General features: G+C 45.1%; 2 protein-coding genes and 1 long non-coding RNA gene across 7 annotated transcripts in view; 2 read left to right on the top strand and 1 right to left on the bottom strand.

Annotated features, from left to right (window-relative positions):
- MAN1C1 (mannosidase alpha class 1C member 1) overlaps positions 1 to 2724 on the top strand; it is a 45509-nt gene extending 42785 nt beyond the window's left edge. For both annotated transcript variants that reach the window (XM_040535078.1, XM_040535079.1), the window contains exons 11-13: positions 177 to 349; positions 1163 to 1278; positions 1917 to 2724. In XM_040535078.1, the coding sequence (XP_040391012.1) occupies positions 177 to 349; positions 1163 to 1278; positions 1917 to 2040 (413 nt within the window). In that variant the 3' untranslated portion in view covers positions 2041 to 2724. The remainder of the gene's footprint in view (positions 1 to 176; positions 350 to 1162; positions 1279 to 1916) is intronic.
- Positions 1872 to 9338, bottom strand: LOC121058929. Its single transcript, XR_005814393.1, has 3 exons — positions 9219 to 9338; positions 4908 to 5102; positions 1872 to 3411 (listed from the first exon to the last, which is right to left on the bottom strand). It is a non-coding gene; the product is annotated as an uncharacterized LOC121058929 (long non-coding RNA).
- SELENON (selenoprotein N) overlaps positions 8639 to 18809 on the top strand; it is a 19236-nt gene continuing 9065 nt past the window's right edge. Inside the window, exons 1-6 of one of the 4 annotated variants that reach the window (XM_040535081.1) lie at positions 8639 to 8905; positions 13929 to 14046; positions 14857 to 14987; positions 15458 to 15670; positions 16473 to 16597; positions 17404 to 17541. In XM_040535081.1, the coding sequence (XP_040391015.1) occupies positions 8798 to 8905; positions 13929 to 14046; positions 14857 to 14987; positions 15458 to 15670; positions 16473 to 16597; positions 17404 to 17541 (833 nt within the window). In that variant the 5' untranslated portion in view covers positions 8639 to 8797. The remainder of the gene's footprint in view (positions 8906 to 13928; positions 14047 to 14856; positions 14988 to 15457; positions 15671 to 16472; positions 16598 to 17403; positions 17542 to 18809) is intronic. The other 3 variants (XM_040535082.1, XM_040535083.1, XM_040535084.1) reach the window with 3 other exon arrangements.

The following is an 18809-nucleotide window of genomic DNA, read 5'->3' as shown; positions in this document are numbered from 1 at the left end:
TATTTTGACAGTAGCTGTGAGGTTGATATGATACACAGGCATGACTGATCTGCTCTTCTGATCTCACACAAGCCTTAGTCAAATGTCTGCATCCTGAACACCATAAAATCACCTGGACAAACTGTTTACCTGTTTTCTCATCAAACTGCTCATTATAAATGTGTGATTTTGTCTAGATACCAAACTTGGCCCTGAAGCCTTTCGCTTTGACACTGGAACTGAAGCCATGGCAACCAGACTCAGCGAGCGCTACTATATCCTTCGCCCAGAAGTGGTAGAAAGCTACATGTACATGTGGCGACTGACACATGATCTCAAGTACAGGCAGTGGGGCTGGGAGGTTGTGAAGGTATGGTTGCAAAAATCACAGTAATAATTCTTACAGGCTGCTGGATTCTTACAAGAATCTTTCCTTTAGTCAAGAAAAAGACCAGAAATGATTTAAATCATTAAGATACTAAGACTCATTAGTAATGGGACAGGAATATACAAAATCGCTTAATTTAGTATGGCTTATCTGCTTATTGTAGTGAATGTTTTCTTTGCCCTTTGGGCTATGCTAAAATCAAACAATCAATCAAAACAGTGGAAGTTTATGGAGAGGAGTGTTTCAGTCAGCAAAACCTGCTGTTAAAGTAACAGCTCTTTGCTAAAGGAGTGAACCTTGTATTTGAAATACCTGCACTACTCTGAACCATTGGTTCGGAGTTCGCCAGGGAAAATCAGCAAACTTGGCTTTGCCTTATTTTCCCACTACCACTTCCCGGCCAGAAAGTCCCTCACCTCTTCCAAGCTCATGCAATAGCTAGTTGACTGCTGTCCTGCATCCTAGCTGGGACTACATTCAGTGGCAGAACTGTCATTCATCTAGTGCCCTGAAAAAGAGGCTCTGCAAACAGCTAGAGTGGCCGCTTGAGATCTGTTTTTGCTACACGTGTAATGTCGAGGTCAATCAATGAACCAGCTGAGGAGGTTTATGTTTGTCTTGCTATTTCATTAGAACTAACTTTATTCCTGGAGACTGGAGTAAGCACCAGTGAGAGACAGAAGCTACTATAAACTTGGAATTTGATTTATAAAGCTGACTTGCAGTGCGACTGACAATGATTAATGAGTTACTCCATGCTATTGTGCATTACTGAGATTTCTTTTCCTTTCTCAGGCCCTGGAAAAACACTGTAGAGTAGAAGCTGGTTTTTCTGGCATCCGAGATGTTTACACCACAGTCCCAACCCATGACAACATGCAACAGAGTTTTTTCCTTGCAGAGACTCTGAAGTAAGTCTGGTATCACAGAGGCCTTTCAGAGTAGCATAATTCCTGCAAGATCAACACTTTTGTCTGCGTGATAAGTCTCTATTGAGAAAAGCCTTTTATCCTGTGTGGGGAAAATTGGGAAAGGACGTGGAAGCTTTGCTAACTTCCTTCTGTAGAACCATTGCTGCCATAGGCTGTCTCCAGGTTTCTGCTCATGTGCTGGGTTTAAAAGACTCTTCTGTGATGCAGAGTCACTCTAAATAAGTGGGAGGCTTATTTAGCTCTGATCATTTAAGTGATAGCTGTCCCCTCTGCCAGGTTAATGCCCTGCACAAAGAGGAGGCGTGACTATGATTTGAATTTGCTGCCCCTTGGTATAGATTTTCTTTTGCTAGTAGCTAGAGCTAATGTGGGGTGGCTGAGCACAGATGCTCATCCAATTTTGCTGCACTTGCCCCAGGGGTGGTAACTTTCAGAAAGAGAGTGAGGCAGGCAGGCAGGAAACCTGTCACCATAAACCATGGCAGCTGAGGCCAGTGGTGGCCCCATCACAGTCCTGCTTGCAGTGCTTTCTTGTACATGCTTGGAGTCCCACTTGGGCTTCTTTAATCTCCCTTTTGTCCGTCTTCTTCCCTCCCACCCTTGCCTTATGGCTCCAGGTACCTCTATCTTCTGTTCTGTGAAGATGATGTGCTGTCCCTGGACGACTGGGTGTTCAACACAGAGGCTCACCCCCTGCCAGTCAACCACACAGACTTTAAAAATAAAGCAAGTGTGCAGTAGTGAGGCCATTGCCCAGCACCCTGCTTCTACAGCATCGGCAGGTTACTGCATTTCCTTTCCATTAAAGGAATTTGTGTTGTTCCTAAAATGTTATTTTGGGGCACTAGTCCAATTCCGGACAGTATTATATTGGGAAGTCGAAACCGTGACATAAGCACCTTATTTTCCTCTGTGAGGAGCTCTATTAGCCTGATAATGAGATGTTTATTCTGGGCCATACTGTACACAGTTCATAGACATTCCTTTATACAGAGAATTTATATGAAATCCACAGACTTTGCTTTATAGTGGCCAAAGGACTGGAAGTTTGCCATAAAATAGACTTCCCCGCAACACACACACCCCTCCTTTCATTTTTCTTTTTCATTTTTTCCTTTTATATACTGTTGGATTTATCACCTTTCTAATTAACAGTTTTCAATATACTGTGCTTTCTAGATGGTGTCAAAATTGTAACTAAATCAAAACCTGTCAGTAAATTTCTTGATCCTAATGTATTTTTATATATTTTTTCTGTGCTCTGAAAACACATTTACCACACATCATATCTCATTTAACTTTCCCTTAGTGTTTTTGTGTTTTTCTACTTTTATTTGGAACTAAATGTTATGAGTCACTTGTAATACTTTCACTGCTGTAATAGTCAAATCTGTGAAAGAGAATAAAAGTATTGTAAAATAAAAAGCATTTATGGGTTGATCCTGCTTTAAACCCATCTGTGAAAGACCTTTACGTCATGCTTGGAATAACTAGGTGACAATACTGGATTATTTCAGAAATATTTCACAATGTATGTTGATTTCCAGCGTAATCTACTTGTATGGACAGCAATTCCCACCTGCACCAGCTCTTTTAAATCATTTGTTCAGTGTCCGATATAGATTAGCAGGAGTACTACTAAATGTCTTATTTTCTAGCAAAAAATAAATAATCCCCAGATAAGTTTTCTCTTTCATATACATTGCTTCCGGAATAAAGTAACAGGAGAAAAAGAAAGGAAAAAAATGAAGCCAGATTCTTCCATGTGTCCTGGTACTGAATTAGCTTTTTACCCTGTGTGTCCTTGGTACGTGACTCTAGGCAGGATAACTGTGCGGAGATGTTCATACACCACTCTTGTTCTGACCCTGGTAGTTGTGGAGTACTTGCTTAGCAGTACTGCTCAGCAGTTCTTGCAACTGGGGATGGATCTTGGATTGTTGCTCCCACCAGCCTTTTTTCTGGTCATTGCAAAGCTGCATGGTCTTTGGTAATAGAATATTTTTCTCCATTCTTGTGACACTCTTGATAATTGGTTCAGTCAGCACTTAGGGAAGAAGAAGTTGCTTGAAGCAAGTTGTGGGAACAAAAAATGTGTTCCTAAATTCATGCCTGTATAATTCCCAAAGAGAAATAAGGTTGTCAGATATGGACTTAGCATTATTCAAGGAATAAAGATAGGGGATGGTATGCTTAGCATAGAGGAATGGTTATTGGTAAATAAACATTTTGAGAATGAGTTGTCTTATCTGAGAGATTTGGGTACTGGGAGGTCAGCTTAGCCCACAGAATGTTCATAATGGATTAAGGGAATTCCATAAATGTCCTGCTCTTGAAGTAACTCAAAACACTTTGCCTGGTAAAACATAACCCCCCAAAATAAATAAGACATTTTTAGCTTCCTTTAGAAATAGGTCCTTGGTGTTGTGTTAAAACTCTGCTCTTGTTTTCTCTTCCACACAAGTGAGCAAGAATGGCATTAGTAAAGTCACATACACTTCTGAAGGAAATCTGCTGTATTCCTGCAGTTCAGAGGCTGCATTACAAATCTGGAATTTCTTTAGCTGTCCAGTGTGCCTGTCAATGTAAAGCTTTTTGATTGCTAAGTTTGCTTACTGAGACACTGGTATGAAGCTCAGCAGCAGTGGCAAAACTTTTTTGTTGCAAAAAAAGCATGCTTTCCATTCTTGCAGACCACAGTTCTGCAAATACTTCTGCCTCTACTCACAGATACCCACAGTTAAGTCACAGAGCTCAGCAGATTAGTCACAGGCATCAAGTTAAGCATGTCTACTTACAGCAGGAGTAAAGATTTGTTCTGAGGATCAGCTTTGTTCCAAGGCCTGGCCCTGAGCCACAACTGGGATTCTTCTGTCCCACAGGCAATGCAGGTAACAGAAGTGTTTGCCCCAGTGGTGTCCTGAAATGCTTCTGCTCTTTCCTCGCTCCTCCGTATGCCTTGAGCCTTGTTTGGATGCTCTTGCTTGAGCAGGGCTGTCAACTCTGGGAGTCCTGCGTACAGAGGCAGGCTCTGGGATTTCACCTCTCTTATTCTGCCCCCGCCCTGAATAGGGGGGGGAGGATTTCTTGTGTTTGTCCAGATGGGAAACCCCTTGATTTTCATAATTTAAGTAGATAAATAAGTGAGGTGCTAGGTTAGAACCAGTCTAACGGAAAGGGTGGGGGAAGATGTGTGTCTTGGAGCTGCTTTCCTGCTTTTTTACTCTCAAGCATGGGGAACACCAGTGCGAATTGTGTTGTTGGTTTATGGTGTTTTCTACTTTTGAGTTGCTTTAGCAGGAAATGTGATCAGCCTAGGTTATTTCTCATTTCCCCTCTTACATTCAAATTCAGAAACTGAAATTATCATGTTAATTTTCACCACCAGAACATGTGATCCTATTTTATGTCAACAGGAATTTCCTTTAACTGCAGTTCTGATAAAGTTTCATCGTATGGTAGGGACGAAAACTATCACTTGTAGACTGGCTGGCTGTCGCTGCCTGACCATACAAGAAGGAAAGATAAAACAATCCAGAAAACAAAAGCATTTTTTGTAAACCACACTTCATTTTTACCACATTATTAAGTTCCCTTGGAAGACTTACAGCAGAATTGGTTACTGAATTCAAAAGCCTGGCAGTCCTGGTATTTTTCCACATACATTTTGATCTGATCTCTTTATCTGAGCGTTTCGATGCATTGAGCTCTGGCGCCCAGTGCTAGCAGTTTCAAAGTTTCAGCAGTTCTGATCACATTTGTCTGTGGCTTCATTCCCTGTGGTGCCTCAAACAGGTATTGTGCTGTAAATAGAATCATAGAATCAGGAATCCTCTCAACAAAACACCTTTTCATTGTAAATGCTTTTGTTTAGAGAGCCAGTGAGTTTAAGAACTGTAAGTGACTCACCAGAATGGATTGCTTCCTACTGAATATGAAACACTGAATTGCAAGGGGGAGTTAGGAATGCAAGCCCATGGGAGTTTGTTGACATTGGCTCATACTCTTCTACTAAACTGTCTAGTTTGAAATGTCTGTACGAAATTTCACTTAACTCTGCAGTCTTTGCTGCCTATTCCTTTTCTAGGACAGTGCGTTTTCCATGGCTGCCTGTGTAGTTTTGTGTCACAGTGCATCTACCCTGGACCAGGATGCAAGCCCCTTTTCTGCAGCAAACACAGCTCTGGAGTTCTAATCCCCTTTGAAAAGCCTCATGTGAAGCTGGACTTAGATACTCCTTTTTCCTTACTGTTTTCCAGAGGATTAATGGTTTTGGGCTGCAGTCTGGTCAGCACTTGCTTCCTCAGGGGATTATCTGTTTCCAGGTGCTTTCCCCATTTGTGGACAGAGCTCAGATTTTAATGCTGGTTTTCGTTACACTGTGATTGCTTTGACTTTAAAACTGGCCAGGGTTTCAGTCTATGGGGATGGGATCATAAATTTAAATGAGGACAGGGTTCCTCAGCTCTCAGAACATGCTGCCCTGGAACGTGGAATTATTCTATGGAGAACCTGTCCTTTTACTGCAAAAACTCACTCCAAGCTTTCCATGTCTGCTACCAATTTCTTGCCTTTTATTTATTTATTACTGCTGGCTGAATTTTCTTGGTGGAAATCTTCAGGATTTTCTCTGACACAAGGGTGCCTGGATGAGCTACTCAGCAGATTTCTGAATACTTCTGTTTCTTCCTCAGTACTCTTATCTGTAAGAACCAGCCATGTAGAGCCAAAAGTTGTTGGTTTTGTTCTCCTCTATGGAGGACTGGTTCCTAGCAGATGTCCTGAATTACTTTACCTTTTGTGTTTCATTCTCTTTCCCATCAAATAATTCAACTGTTTGTCATCTTTACATGTTCCCTGATGATATTGGAAATGGTTCAGATATAAAATGAGCCCCTCTGCTTCTTATCTAAATTATATTGTTTTGGCCCTGCCAGCCACCCTGTCAGGTCTCCTTCTCCATCTAGGTGCCTGCAAGCTTTGTCATTTCATGTCACTTCTTGCTCTTGCTTATTTCCCAGAAACTCAAGTACATTTATCCTGTTTCAAAGCTATTTCATCCTGTTATATTTTATGCTTCGAAGGCACTTGTTAGGTTATTTGAGGTAAGCTAAAGCTCTCCACACCTCACTGCCCAACTTAATGAGTCTAGGATGTTTTAAAGCAAATCTTCTTAAGTGGAGACCAACTCATTCACACCTGTCTTTGCTCGCAAACATTATTTCAATACTCTGTTAATTTGATTCTTCCTATTTCCTCCCTATGGCCCAGGCATTGGTTCTTTGACTGATGGGGAGGTAGAAAGCAGAAAACAGTGGCAGAGTTTCATGAACGCTTTCTTCTATGGTGAGGGTGGCAGAAGGAGCCTTCCCCTTCCTCCCTCAGCTGTGTAGATGTAACAGCACTGGTTTGAGCTGTAAATAACCTAGTGTTTATTTCATTTCAGTTGGAAGGGATCTGCAAAGATCATCAAGTCCAACTGTCAGACTACTTCAGGGCTGACCCAAAGTAAACGTATGTCATTAAGAGCATTATCCAAATGCCTCTTGAATATGGACAGGCACAGGGAAACTACCACCTCTGTAAGAAGCCTGTTCTAGTGTCTAAGTACCCTCTTGATAAAGAAGTTTTTCCTAATGTCTAGTCTGAATCTCCCTATGACACAGCTTTGATCCATTGCTGAGCGTCCTATTACTAGATACCAGGGAGAAAAGATGAACACCTCCCTCCCTACTTCCCTTCCTCAGGAAGTTGTAGAGAGCTTCCTTTTCTCCAGGATTAACAAACCCAGTGTCCTCAGCCACTCCCCATAGGACATGTCTTCCAGCCCTTTTACCAGCTTTGTTGCCTTCCTCTAGATACTTTCAAGTATCTTAAAATCCTTCTTAAATTGAGGACTCACACAGTATTCCAAGTGAGGCTGGACCAATGCTAAATACAGTGGGATAATCGCCTCTTTTGACCAGCTGGTTGTGCTACGTTTAATGCACCCCAGCATACGTAGGCTCAGTCTGAGCCTACTGTCAACTACTACCTCCAGATTGCTCTCTTGCAGGGCTGTTCTCCAGTCACTTGTCTCCCAGTCTGTACTTAGTGCAGCATTACTCCATCCCAAGTGCAGAATACGGTATTTGTTCTTGTTAAATTTCACACTGCTGCTGATGGCCCAATGCTCCTATCTATCTAGATCCTTCTAGTGTTGCTCAAGCTTACACCGTTACTGCAAGAGAAACGTTAAGGGCTGTGCGGTGATCTATTGCAAAGGGCAGAACAGTGAGGGGAGAAAGGGAAGGCTGCATTTCCCTTTCAACACCTATATCTTGCTCCCTTCGTACTTGTTCACTGTGGACTGCAAGAAAAAAAAACAAGCAATGCTTTTCTGTTTGTCCTGGGAATTTCTCAGAACTCCACACTCCTGCCTTTTTGCCCAGAATTACCAGCCTCTTCCTCTTTCCTTGAGCAGCTGCCACTGCTTTCTTCATGATTCTTGGTCATGTTCTTGTCCTAACTACAACACTCTTTAAACCTAAATCAGAAATGATTAGGCAGGCTTAGGAAACAGCAAGAGCTTCAAAGGATTAAATGCTACAACTTCCATCTACCCTTAGGGAACTCGGACATTCTGCACCATGAGCCCTGCAGCAGCGAAAAAAAAAGTCCTAAATTTTCCTGAGCAATGGAAGGATTTTAGTGTGGTTGCATGTAAGTAAGAGGAGACTGAGTTATGGGAAAAGATTAAAATGGCTATATTTATATCTCTCTTGGCCATGCCACTGCTAAGGAGCAATGTGGCACCCACACAGAAGAACCTGAAGAGCACAAAGAACACAGAGTTTCATGCTGTTGTAAAGGTCTGTGATCAACATGATGGCAGAAATGACACACAGATGACTGACATGCAGGAACGATTACAGGGATCATTGCAGGATGGCAGCACAATGGCTACATCCAGATTGCAGAGGAGCACTGTTGCCCTGTGGCTGCAAAGCGGCTGAGTCATTCCCATCTCCTAATTTCCAGCCTCATGGTCCTGGATCTTAAATCACAGTGGAGTCAATGCCAGGAAGTGAAACTGCAAATATCTGTTAAAAATATATGTATTCATTTCGGTGACCTGAAGCCGCCCAGGCTACCTAAGAAGCTGGATACAGCTCTTTTTGGCTATATACTGAGTTAAGAATCAAAGACCACTTTTGAAATTGCTTGGTGTGTGTATGGGAAATACACGCCACTCTCCGATAATTAAAAACAAAAACACGGAGAGTAATCTACTACGAGTCCACATAGCTGATAAACTGCAGCAAATTTAAAGCAAAAAGGTAGTTTTTCCTCCGAGGAGTACAAAACTCTCCACGGGCGGCCCTCCTCCCCGACCCGGGCAGGCCGGGTAGGGCGTAGGCCTTCACCCGGCCCCGGCCCCTCCTCGCTAGCGCTGCCCGCCTGACGCCTCCCCGAGGCGGCGCGGTCATGGCGGCGGGGCGGCGCTGAGTGTCGCGGCATGGCGGGGCCCGGTGCGGTTTCTTCGCGGCTGGCGCTAGCCCTCGCCGCGTTGGCCGCACTGGCCGCCGTCAAGTACTACCGGGACGCCGAAGCCGCCCGGCAGCAGGTACCGAGAAGATGGGGGTGCGGGGGGGGGGGCGCCTGTAGCCGCGCTGCCCCTCATGGAGGAGGGTGCGTGCGGAAATGGCGGGAGGAGCCGCTCCCGCCGCCGCCGTGGGGTCGGTGCCGGCGGTGGTGGTCGCCGCAAGGCTGACGGGACCGCAGAGGTGAGGGGACGGCGGGCCCTGAGGTGGCAGCTGGGGTAGAGGTGGTCGTCTCTGGACTGAGGTAACCACAGAGCTTTGGTAGCCAACAGCCATCAGTGGCTGCAGGGCTTGAGGTGGCTGTGGGTGAGGTGACCGTAGAGCTGCGGTGCTCACCGTACACGACTATCTGTGGGCTTGAGATTTTGTAGAGCAGGCTGAGGTTTTTTGGAGCAGTGGCAGGCACTGGCTTTGAAGTCGCCACTGGGATTGTGTCAGCCGCTGCCAGGCTGAAACGGCCGCAGAGCTGTGATCACCACCAGGTACTAATGGTGACTGCAGATCTGTGGTGACCGCCAGGCTTGAGATGGCCACTGTTGGTCTTGAGATGGCTGCCAAGGGCTGAGGCAACCACCAGACACCAGTGACCATCACACAGCCCTGTGCAGGGCAGTGAGGTGCAGGACACAAGCACCTCCCAATGAACTCCATGATGGCAGAGCTTTAGTGCCAGCCCCACGGGTTTGAGCTGTGCCTAGCCACCATGCTTACGGTTTGCCCTGAGGATTATTTCTAACTCAGTCATTGTGTCTGGCTGGGCCTCCAGCTCCTCCCCTATCTACTTTGAGTCCAGTGGCCCCAGCCAGAAGAGGGAGGGACAAGCAAGAGCATCAGACACCCAGACCTGTTCTTGACATAATGCTTTATACCTCCTCACATGGCCTCCAAAGATTTCTTTTCTTGCTACTTTATTTCCTTTAAAAAAGGCCCCAAATGCTCAGATTTTTTTTCATACTAAAAATGCAGCTTTTGTGTGCCTTGAATGACTCTGTCAGTGGAAGTAGCAAAAGAATAGAGAATGGGAGCTGAAAAATGCAATTTTTTATTTTTAAATTTGGCTTCTTGATATTGTTTCTGATTGTAATTTTTATAATTCAGTTGACTTGCATTAAAATGCAGGCTTTGGTATTTCTATAAATAAAAAGACAAGTGTTTTTAAGGTTGTGACAGGGCACTGCTGGAGATAGGAACAAAATGTGAACAGTCCAAGGTGTTTATTTTTTTCCATTTAGCTGAGCAACCCACAAGCAGGTGGGAGAAGAATACTCTTTGTGAACACCATAGCTCTCTTCCTCTACAAAATGAGCAAGAAAGCCCTAGTTTGTGAGTATGAAAATGAATTTGTGAATGGAGTGATCCTGCAGAGCTGATACACTGTGACAGTACTTTCTGTGGCACACCTTTCTCTGTTTTAGCTGGCTCCTTAAAGGGGTACATTGTTTGGTGGAGACAGGAGGCCTGTAGGGCTGCTGTATTCAGCTAGCTGCTGGTGTTCATGAGATGTGTTCATGCATGCACAGCCGTAAGTCACCTGACCACAAAGCTACTGTCTATCTCTCTGACCAGTTGTGGTCGTAGGAATAATTTTCTGATGGTTCTGCAGCTGATGTTTTTTCATTCCTTAACCAATGTGAAAAGTGGAGGCTCAGAGGACTGGAGTATGCTCTCAATTCTTACCTGTAGGTTGAGTTTTGGACGATAATGTCCAACACCAGGCACCCATATTCCTCCCTTCATATTCTGCCATTTTAGGTGCACTCAGAGAGCATAACTGGTTCTCATTCTGCCTTCAGCCCTGTTAAGCAAATGATTATGTCTTTTTCCCAATACTACAGCAGCAGGTGCTCTAACCAGCCAAAAACTTGGTCGCTCATTTGCCTTCCATCCCTTGAGGTCTGTGTCTGTGAAGTGCAAAAGAAGAGACACTCTGAAAGATTAATAATTCTAATATTCTGTGGAGAGGACTGGGAAGTGGACTGTCTCCTCAGAGCCTAGTATGCATCCAGGTCAGCCTCCTGTGCAGAGCAGGATGTCATTGTGCAATGCCTGCACAATTCCCTGTACTGTGTGCTTGCTCCCAGAGAGTGAGCGATCACATGGGCCCTTGCAAGATTAGTGCAGTATGTGCTATGCCCAAGCAAGCTCTGGAGCAGAGAAATATACTGAAGCCTGGCCCAGTGGTTCGTGACATGACTCTGGCATCTGGCTGTCAGGTAACAGGGCAGTTGTTCAGGAAGATGTTGCTACTGATTTATATGGCCAAGTATGTTTGTCCCCGTTTGTTGGGGTTAAAGAGGCAGAGTTTTGTCCCCAGGACTGTGGGGATTCTTGAGTGGTTTGCTCCTGTATGTAGATAAATAACCATCTTGTTCCTTCATTCATTTTTTCAGCTGTGTAGTTCCCGTGTACTCCTCTGTGTTCCATGTTTTGGATCCTTGTCTTTCTTCAGTTGTGTCTGGGTCCATATTTCTGGTTTATGTTCCAGGCTCTTTATTTATGTCTCTCAGTCCTGAAATTACCTTGGAATGCTCTTAAATGCTTCTGTTGCTGCAGTTGACTTCCAGGCTGCATTAGTTCTGCTTCAGGCTGGCAGGCAACAGATGGAAAATAAACTAGTTCAGGAGCTCTGTGGATGGTAACAGTGCTGCAGGCAATAGAGAATAAACACAGTGAAACAGCAGACTACAGAGTATTTGTCCTTGCAGCTTTAGGCTTTTACTTGGGTGACAAGGGAAGCTGCCCCAAAATGATAGATCATAGGGGATCTGCCGTAGGCTGGTTGGAAGTGATGTGAATTATCTGACTTCCCAGTGTGGAGCTTTCTCATTCTGCCTGCGGGTTGTCCTTTTCCCTTCAGTGAATCATAGAATCATAGAATATCCCGAGTTGGAAGGGACCCATAAGGATCATCAAGTCCAACTCCTGGCACCGCACAGGTCTACCCAAAAGTTTAGACCATGTGACTAAATGCACAGTCCAATCGCTTCTTAAATTCAGACAGGCTTGGTGCAGTGACTGCTTCACTGGGGAGCCTGTTCCAGTGTGCAGCCACCCTCTCGGTGAAGAACCTCTTCCTGATGTCCAGCCTAAACTTCCCCTGCCTCAGCTTAACACCGTTCCCACGGGTCCTATCACTGGTGTTTACGGAGAATAGGTCACCTGCCTCTCCACTCCCCCTCGCGAGGAAGTTGTAGACCACAATGAGGTCCCCCCTCGGCCTCTTCTTCTCCAGGCTGAACAGGCCAAGTGACCTCAGCCGCTCCTCATACGTCTTCCCCTCTAGGCCCTTCACCATCTTCGTTGCCGTCCTCTGGACACCCTCCAACAGTTTAATGTCCTTTTTGTACCGTGGTGCCCAGAACTGCACACAGTAGTCGAGGTGAGGCCGCACCAGCGCAGAGTAGAGCAGGACAATCACTTCCCTCGACCGACTAGCAATGTCGTGCTCGATGCACCCCAGGGTACGGTTGGCCCTCCTGGCTGCCAGGGCACACTGCTGGCTCATATTCAACTTGCTGTCAACCACAACCCCCAGATCCCTCTCTGCAGGGCTGCCCTCCAGCGTCTCGTCACCCAGTCTGTACGTATAGCCAGGGTTGCCCCATCCCAGGTGCAGGATCCGGCACTTGTTTTTGTTAAACTTCATGTGGTTGGTGATTGCCCAGCTCTCCAGTCTGTCCAGATCTCTCTGCAAGGCCTTTCCACCCTCATCCGAGTCCACAGCTCCTCCAAGTTTGGTGTCGTCGGCAAATTTGCTCAAAACACCTTCTAGTCCTACATCCAAATCATTTATAAAAACATTGAAGAGGACTGGCCCTAAAATGGAGCCTTGAGGGACCCCACTAGTGACCATCCGCCAGCCTGATGTGGTCCCATTTACCACAACCCTTTGAGCCCTGTCCATCAGCCAATTGCTCACCCATCGTATGATGTTTTTGTTAAGTTGTATGCTGGACATTTTGTCCAGTAGGATCCTATGGGAAACCGTGTCAAAAGCTTGGCTGAAGTCCAAAAAGATTACATCAGCCAGTTTCCCTTGATCGACCAGATGGGTGATCTTATCATAAAAGGAAATCAAATTTGTTAGGCAGGACCTACCCGTCATGAACCCATGTTGGCTGGGACCAATGACTGCATTGTCCCCCAGGTGTGCTTCAATAACTTCAAGGATCAACTTCTCCATAATTTTACCAGGCACTGACGTGAAGCTGAGTGCTGTGAGTGCTGCAGACTGGAAATGACCAGAATAATTTAGTCTTTCAGGAACTGTTCCAAGTGAGACATTGCATTTCAGTGCACATCGGTGCTGTTTTCCATTGGAGGACCTCCACGTGGGCTTTGCAGGCTGTCCCGCTAAGTATTACAGAGGGAGAAACTGAGGCACAGGGTGGCTGGGATTGTGTAGGGTTTCTGGAGAAGGTGGTTTGAGTTGTGGCTCCCAGTGTATGGCAGAATGGGTAGGCTGTAGTCCCTGTGGAGCAAGGGGTCAAAATGCTCAGCGTAGTCCTGACACTGGAGACTTGGATGGCAACTGGCTGCAGCAGGACAGTCGTGCACCATACAATTGGTATGGATCTCGGCCCCAGTTTAAGTTACTTTTTGCAGAAGTACAAGGGTTCAATTGACTTCCTTTGCGTTTTTGTGATGTGACTAGTCACATATTTGACTGACATTGTTTCACTGTGCATTAGCTAATTACAGAAATCAGGATCTCCTGGTGCCCTGAATATTCACGGTTTTAGGAGTGTCTTATAAAAGTTGGAAATTTTTCTGACAATAGACTTTTTCATTTGACTCTGAGCTAATCATTCAGTTTGAATTACTTAGCCAGATGTAGTTTTAACATGTTGATTCCAGCTATTATTCCTGGACACTGATCCTTACTGTAAATAGCACAAAATCCTGCCAAAGGGCATTAATCTTTCAATTTGATCACTGTGTTTCTGTGCTGGAAAGAATGCAAATGAACTCTGAAGCTGAGAGGGGTCAGTGATTTTCTTTGAGAGGTAGGAGTGAAATCTCACTTGTCTCTTCTTCCTGAATTAGGAGCTGGCACTGAAGTCTTTGGGAAGCGAGGGACTGTTTCTCTTTTCTTCTCTGGACACAAACAATGATCTGTACCTCAGTCCAGAAGAATTCAAGCCAATAGCTGAGAAGCTGACAGGTAGGTTTCTACCTTGCAGAATTCTCTCTGCATAGATGGAGCAAAAGCCAAAGTTAATGTCCTCAGCAATTTCTCTTGATTTCTTTACTTTTTTGTGTGTGCTGTTTTGGGTCTTATTTACATGAAAAGAGGCTGGTAATGCTTTTTTTTTTTAAGAGCCTTAAGCAGTAAACATCACTTTCACAAAGTTCAGTTTTTGTAAGGCTAAGGGTTCCATTGCTGGACTTAGCAAAGTATGTAAGTTACTTTGTCTAGAGTTTACAGAGGATTTGGGATGGGTGAATGCAACAAATAAAGCTCAGTCCAGCCTAGGCCAACATTATTAGTGAGTCTTATTTCATTCATATGCTTCTCTGGCTATAGCAGTCTCTCTCAGATAGCAATTGTGAGAGATCATGCTGGGAGACAGTAGCAAATGTCTCTTGGTGGTGCCAAACGGGAAATGTGGTTATGATAATGTACAGGAGAATTTACAGTACAATTGAAATACAGAGAGTTGTTTGCTTATGCTGTAATGAATTGGTTAAAGCATGCGTGTCCTCTCGTAGGTGACATAAGAGTGCTTAACTGAGCCATGGGGGTTTGCAGTGTCATCCACTGAAAAAAGGGCTCCCCTTTAATTCACGTAGCAGAAGCCAGTCTCTGGAGTGGGTTTGAGTTCTGGTGGGTGTTCCCTTGCATACAGCATGGTAACAGCTGGGAAGTTCCCAGTGCTCCTGCATTAGCCAGGAAAAAATGTATAATCACTTCAGATGGCTGAAGAGGGGAGGAAGTTGAAACAGCTGCTTAAATTCCTGCCTCTTTGTCTAGGGGTTACTCCCGTCTCAGAATTTGAAGAGGAAGAGACGCCTGATCCAACCGGGGAGACGTTGTCCATTGTGGCTAAATTCCAGCCTCTGGTAATGGAAACGATGACAAAGAGCAAAGATGGTTTCTTGGGAGTACGTATCATGCAGGATATGTATGGCCAGAAATTCCAGTATGAACACATCCTATGGGCTGGTGTGATAATCAGGAATAAGCATGAGCGAGGTGGTCTGGCTCCGGCCAGTGGTATTTGCTTTGACCAGCGAACTCATTGCTTTCTTCATTGTTGCGTTGTTTTCAATGCATTCAGTGCTGAGTCCCAACTAATATGCTCTTCCTGGGAAGCTTGAAGCAGACATTAGAGGTGGTTTTCCTGGAACAAAGTCCAAAAGCAGTGGTGTTAGTTGGCCTGTTCCACTGTCTCCCATTTCCTGTTGCTCACGTAACTGAAAGTTGACAGAACTATTTGGATGTGTTTGGGGTGGTGGGAAGAATTTAAACATGATTTTTTTCCCCCTCTCCTCCAAAGCATAGTTATATCCATCAGCATTGCTGCATGTTTGAGGAGTCTGGTCTAGGCTCTGATGCTATCTTTTGTTGACAGATTTCTCACGTCGCTCTGTCTGGGCTGAGGAATTGGACTGCCCCCGCAGCCCATATGAGTGTAATGCTTGCCAAACAGTTTAAAGCCTTTCTTCCTCCGAAGAATAAACTTGATCTTGGGGATCCGTGGTGGATAATACCTAGTGAATTAAACATCTTCACTGGGTATCTTTCCAACAACAGATTTTACCCTCCACCTCCCAAGGGCAAAGAGGTGAGATATAGAACTTGATTTCTGTATATTTGAGAGGTGGCTCTTGTATAAATGTGTACTGCCTTATGGCCCAGATTAATTGTGTGGACAAGGCTGTTACATTATGTCTCCATGGACTTTCAAAGGCAGCTAAAAGGCTGCAACGTACAGCCAGGAGTACTGTCTTCTAAATCAGAGGTAAAAACTGAGAGCAGGCAAAAGCTCTGTGTGTCTGTCATAGACAGATGAGCTGATCAGAAGTAACTTCATCTTGCTTTAAGTGTTTGGAAGCACTTGAATGAGGTGATTGTATTTTGCGGAACAGTTGCTTTTTGCCACCCTGGAGGTGAGATATTTCATTGACAACTGAAGCGACATGTATACATAGTTTGTAAAGCCAGGTGTTTATATCGCATTCACCTGGGGTGCCCAGATAGGTGTTTGTGATCACATAATTGATATACCTTCACAGCCTGGTGTGTTTATTGATTGCGTACCCACTCTTTGAAAGTCTTAAGTAGTATTGTTGGATACAGCCCCATAGATCAGTTTACCATACTCAGACATTCACCTGACTGGGAGGATGGAAACGTGGAACAATGGGAATAGCATAAAAAACATGGAGGATGGATTTATTTTAAAGCCAGTCTCTAGTTTTATCTCCTTACTTTGTGACTAGGCAAGTCTCTGAGCTAATTTTTAAGCCATGGCAATTTTCTTGTGTTCCTGATCTGACAGGTAGTTATTTTGGAACTGCATCTGACCTGCGATCTGCACTAGGGGAACCATTCTCATTTTTGTTCTCTAACAATTCTTTCCCTAGATCACAATCCACAGACTTCTGAGCATGTTCCACCCACGCCCCTTTGTAAAAACCCGCTTTGCTCCCCAAGGATCTGTGGCCTGTATCCAAGCCATCAGCACCTTCTACTATGCCATAGCATTCAGGTAAGGCCATGCAGGTTGTTAGAGGTGTTGGGTAGACCTCTGATTTTGTACCATATCTCAGGGGAGTGGAGAAGGCTGCTGTGACCCAGTGCCATAGTACTGGATCTGCAGTCATGTTCCCAGACAAGACCAGATGTGCCCTGGCTGGGAGGGAGGTGAAGCAGTTCTAGGAGGAGGGTGGTACCCAGTCAGCTCTTGCCCATGTGTGATGCTTTGCTGGTGCCCAAAGGAGGCGACCATGATCCCAGTGTCATTGAGTCCCTGGTGAAGCAGGGACTGTTGCCTGGGCCCAGGACAGCAGCCATCCTCTATCGCCCTTGACTTAGAAATGTCCCTTGTTGAACAGAAAGAGCCTGATTATCAAAGGAACTTGCTAGATTTTGTTTAATCATGGGATAGAGTGTTTCTCCAAGGGGGGGGAGGATTCTGTGGAATTGTTCTCATGTTTTGCTGTGATTGTTAAACACAATTTTATTTGCCTGATCAGGATGGAAGGGAGGATGAGGGAGTTCTAGTCTGTTCCTGTGTTTCAAGGACTGATAATGTAATTCATCCTTCCTGGATGTGCACTTACTGCCCGCTTCCAAAAGGCATCAGTACCAGAAACACTGCTGATCCAGGGAATCTGCTCCACTCTTTTACCTTTTTATTGTGTGACATCAAAAGCTTTTTGAACTGAACCTCTCTCCCCTAATCTAGCTTTGTAAGTCTGGTGCCTGGAGATCACTTCTCCCTGCTGTCATTTGCAGTACATGATTCCTTTTTTCCTTCCGGCACTGGAGCTGATGGCTCCCTTCTAATTTCAGGATCCACGCTGAATTCCAGCTGAATGAGCCACCAAACTTCCCCTTCTGGTTTTCTCCAGGCCAGTTCACAGGTCACATAATCCTCTCCAAGGATTCTTCCCACGTCCGAGAGTTTAAGCTCTTTGTCCCTAACAACAGGTACAGCTGTTTCTCTCTTTTCTGTGTGCTGAACAGACTTGAGGACAGTTATAAATGAGACCCAGTGGAATCCAGGGACTCTGGGATCCTGTCCTGTACGGAGGTGGGGGATGTGTGTGGGAGGAGACTGGTGGGTTCTTTTTGTTTAAAAATATGGGTGTCCTGAGCAGAGCAATGTCCCTTGCGGTACATGGGTGTCCTGGCTTGCACAGGGAAGACATATCTGCAGTCTGAGCTTTGTGCAGGCTAGTTCTGTTTGCTTATCTGTTTTCCTCGCACATTCTTCTCTCCTAGCGGTCATCACAGTTGTCAAGTCTTCAGTACTGTAGATACAGCTGCTCCCAGATTGGATCTAATGCAGTTTTTCAGGAAAGATTCTGTTTATCAACAGGTCTGGGGGGCATCAAGCTGGAAGAGGCAGTGAATGACAAGGGCTTGTCTCTGAGGAGGAACAAGCTGGACAGAGGTTGGAGGGGGCACGGAGCATGGCATGGGCGATAGGTGTCTTTGTGCAACTTGTCTGCAGCATCTTCACTATTCTGACATCTTCTGACAGGCAGCAGCATCTTCACTATTAGCACTTCTGCAAGCTGTCTGTGATCCTCTTCACCTGTTCCAGCAGTCCCTGGCTCTGGCAAGGACTTTTACACATGTCAAATGCCTGTTGCAAGCTGAAGAAGGCTCCTTGGGTGTTAGTGCTGGATGAGCTGATGCTTTTCAGCCAAGTCCCTGGAAAATCTGAGTGAAATGAACTTTGCAGTTTGTAAAACTGGCAAATGCATCTCTACAATTGCTGAGGATCCGTGACTTATTTCAGGGTCTGATCCACCACTCACCAGTAACTGTCCCTTTGTGCTTGAAGCATGGGGAGAGACCAGCAGGGTGTGAAGAGGCATCCCCTAGTGATTTTAGTGCCTGGCTGAAAACACTGAAGTTCGCCGAAGTCTGATGCTCCTGCTTCAAAATATTTTTGATTGTCATTTCACAGGTTAACGTTTTGTGTGCGTAGCTTCATGCTGGCTCGTTCCTCCTCTCTGGCAAGCAGCTGGAAGCATTTTAGGGGAAAGAAGCCTAAAATCTCTTTGTCCGTGATGGCTGGAGTGAAAATTCTGACATTATCCTGGCAACTCAGTCCTTATGGCTCTGTCAGCGCATTTGTTAGAGCAAGCAGACACTTACGGCTCTGCCAGAACTCCTTGCAAAAGCCTTTCGCTTCAAAAAAAAAAAAACAAAAAAAAAAAAAAAACAATTTTAAAAGTTCAGCAGGA

Source organism: Cygnus olor, chromosome 23, assembly GCF_009769625.2.
Source record: "Cygnus olor isolate bCygOlo1 chromosome 23, bCygOlo1.pri.v2, whole genome shotgun sequence".
NCBI classification, from domain to species: Eukaryota; Metazoa; Chordata; class Aves; order Anseriformes; family Anatidae; genus Cygnus; species Cygnus olor.
This window is presented reverse-complemented; position numbering and strand designations above follow the sequence as displayed.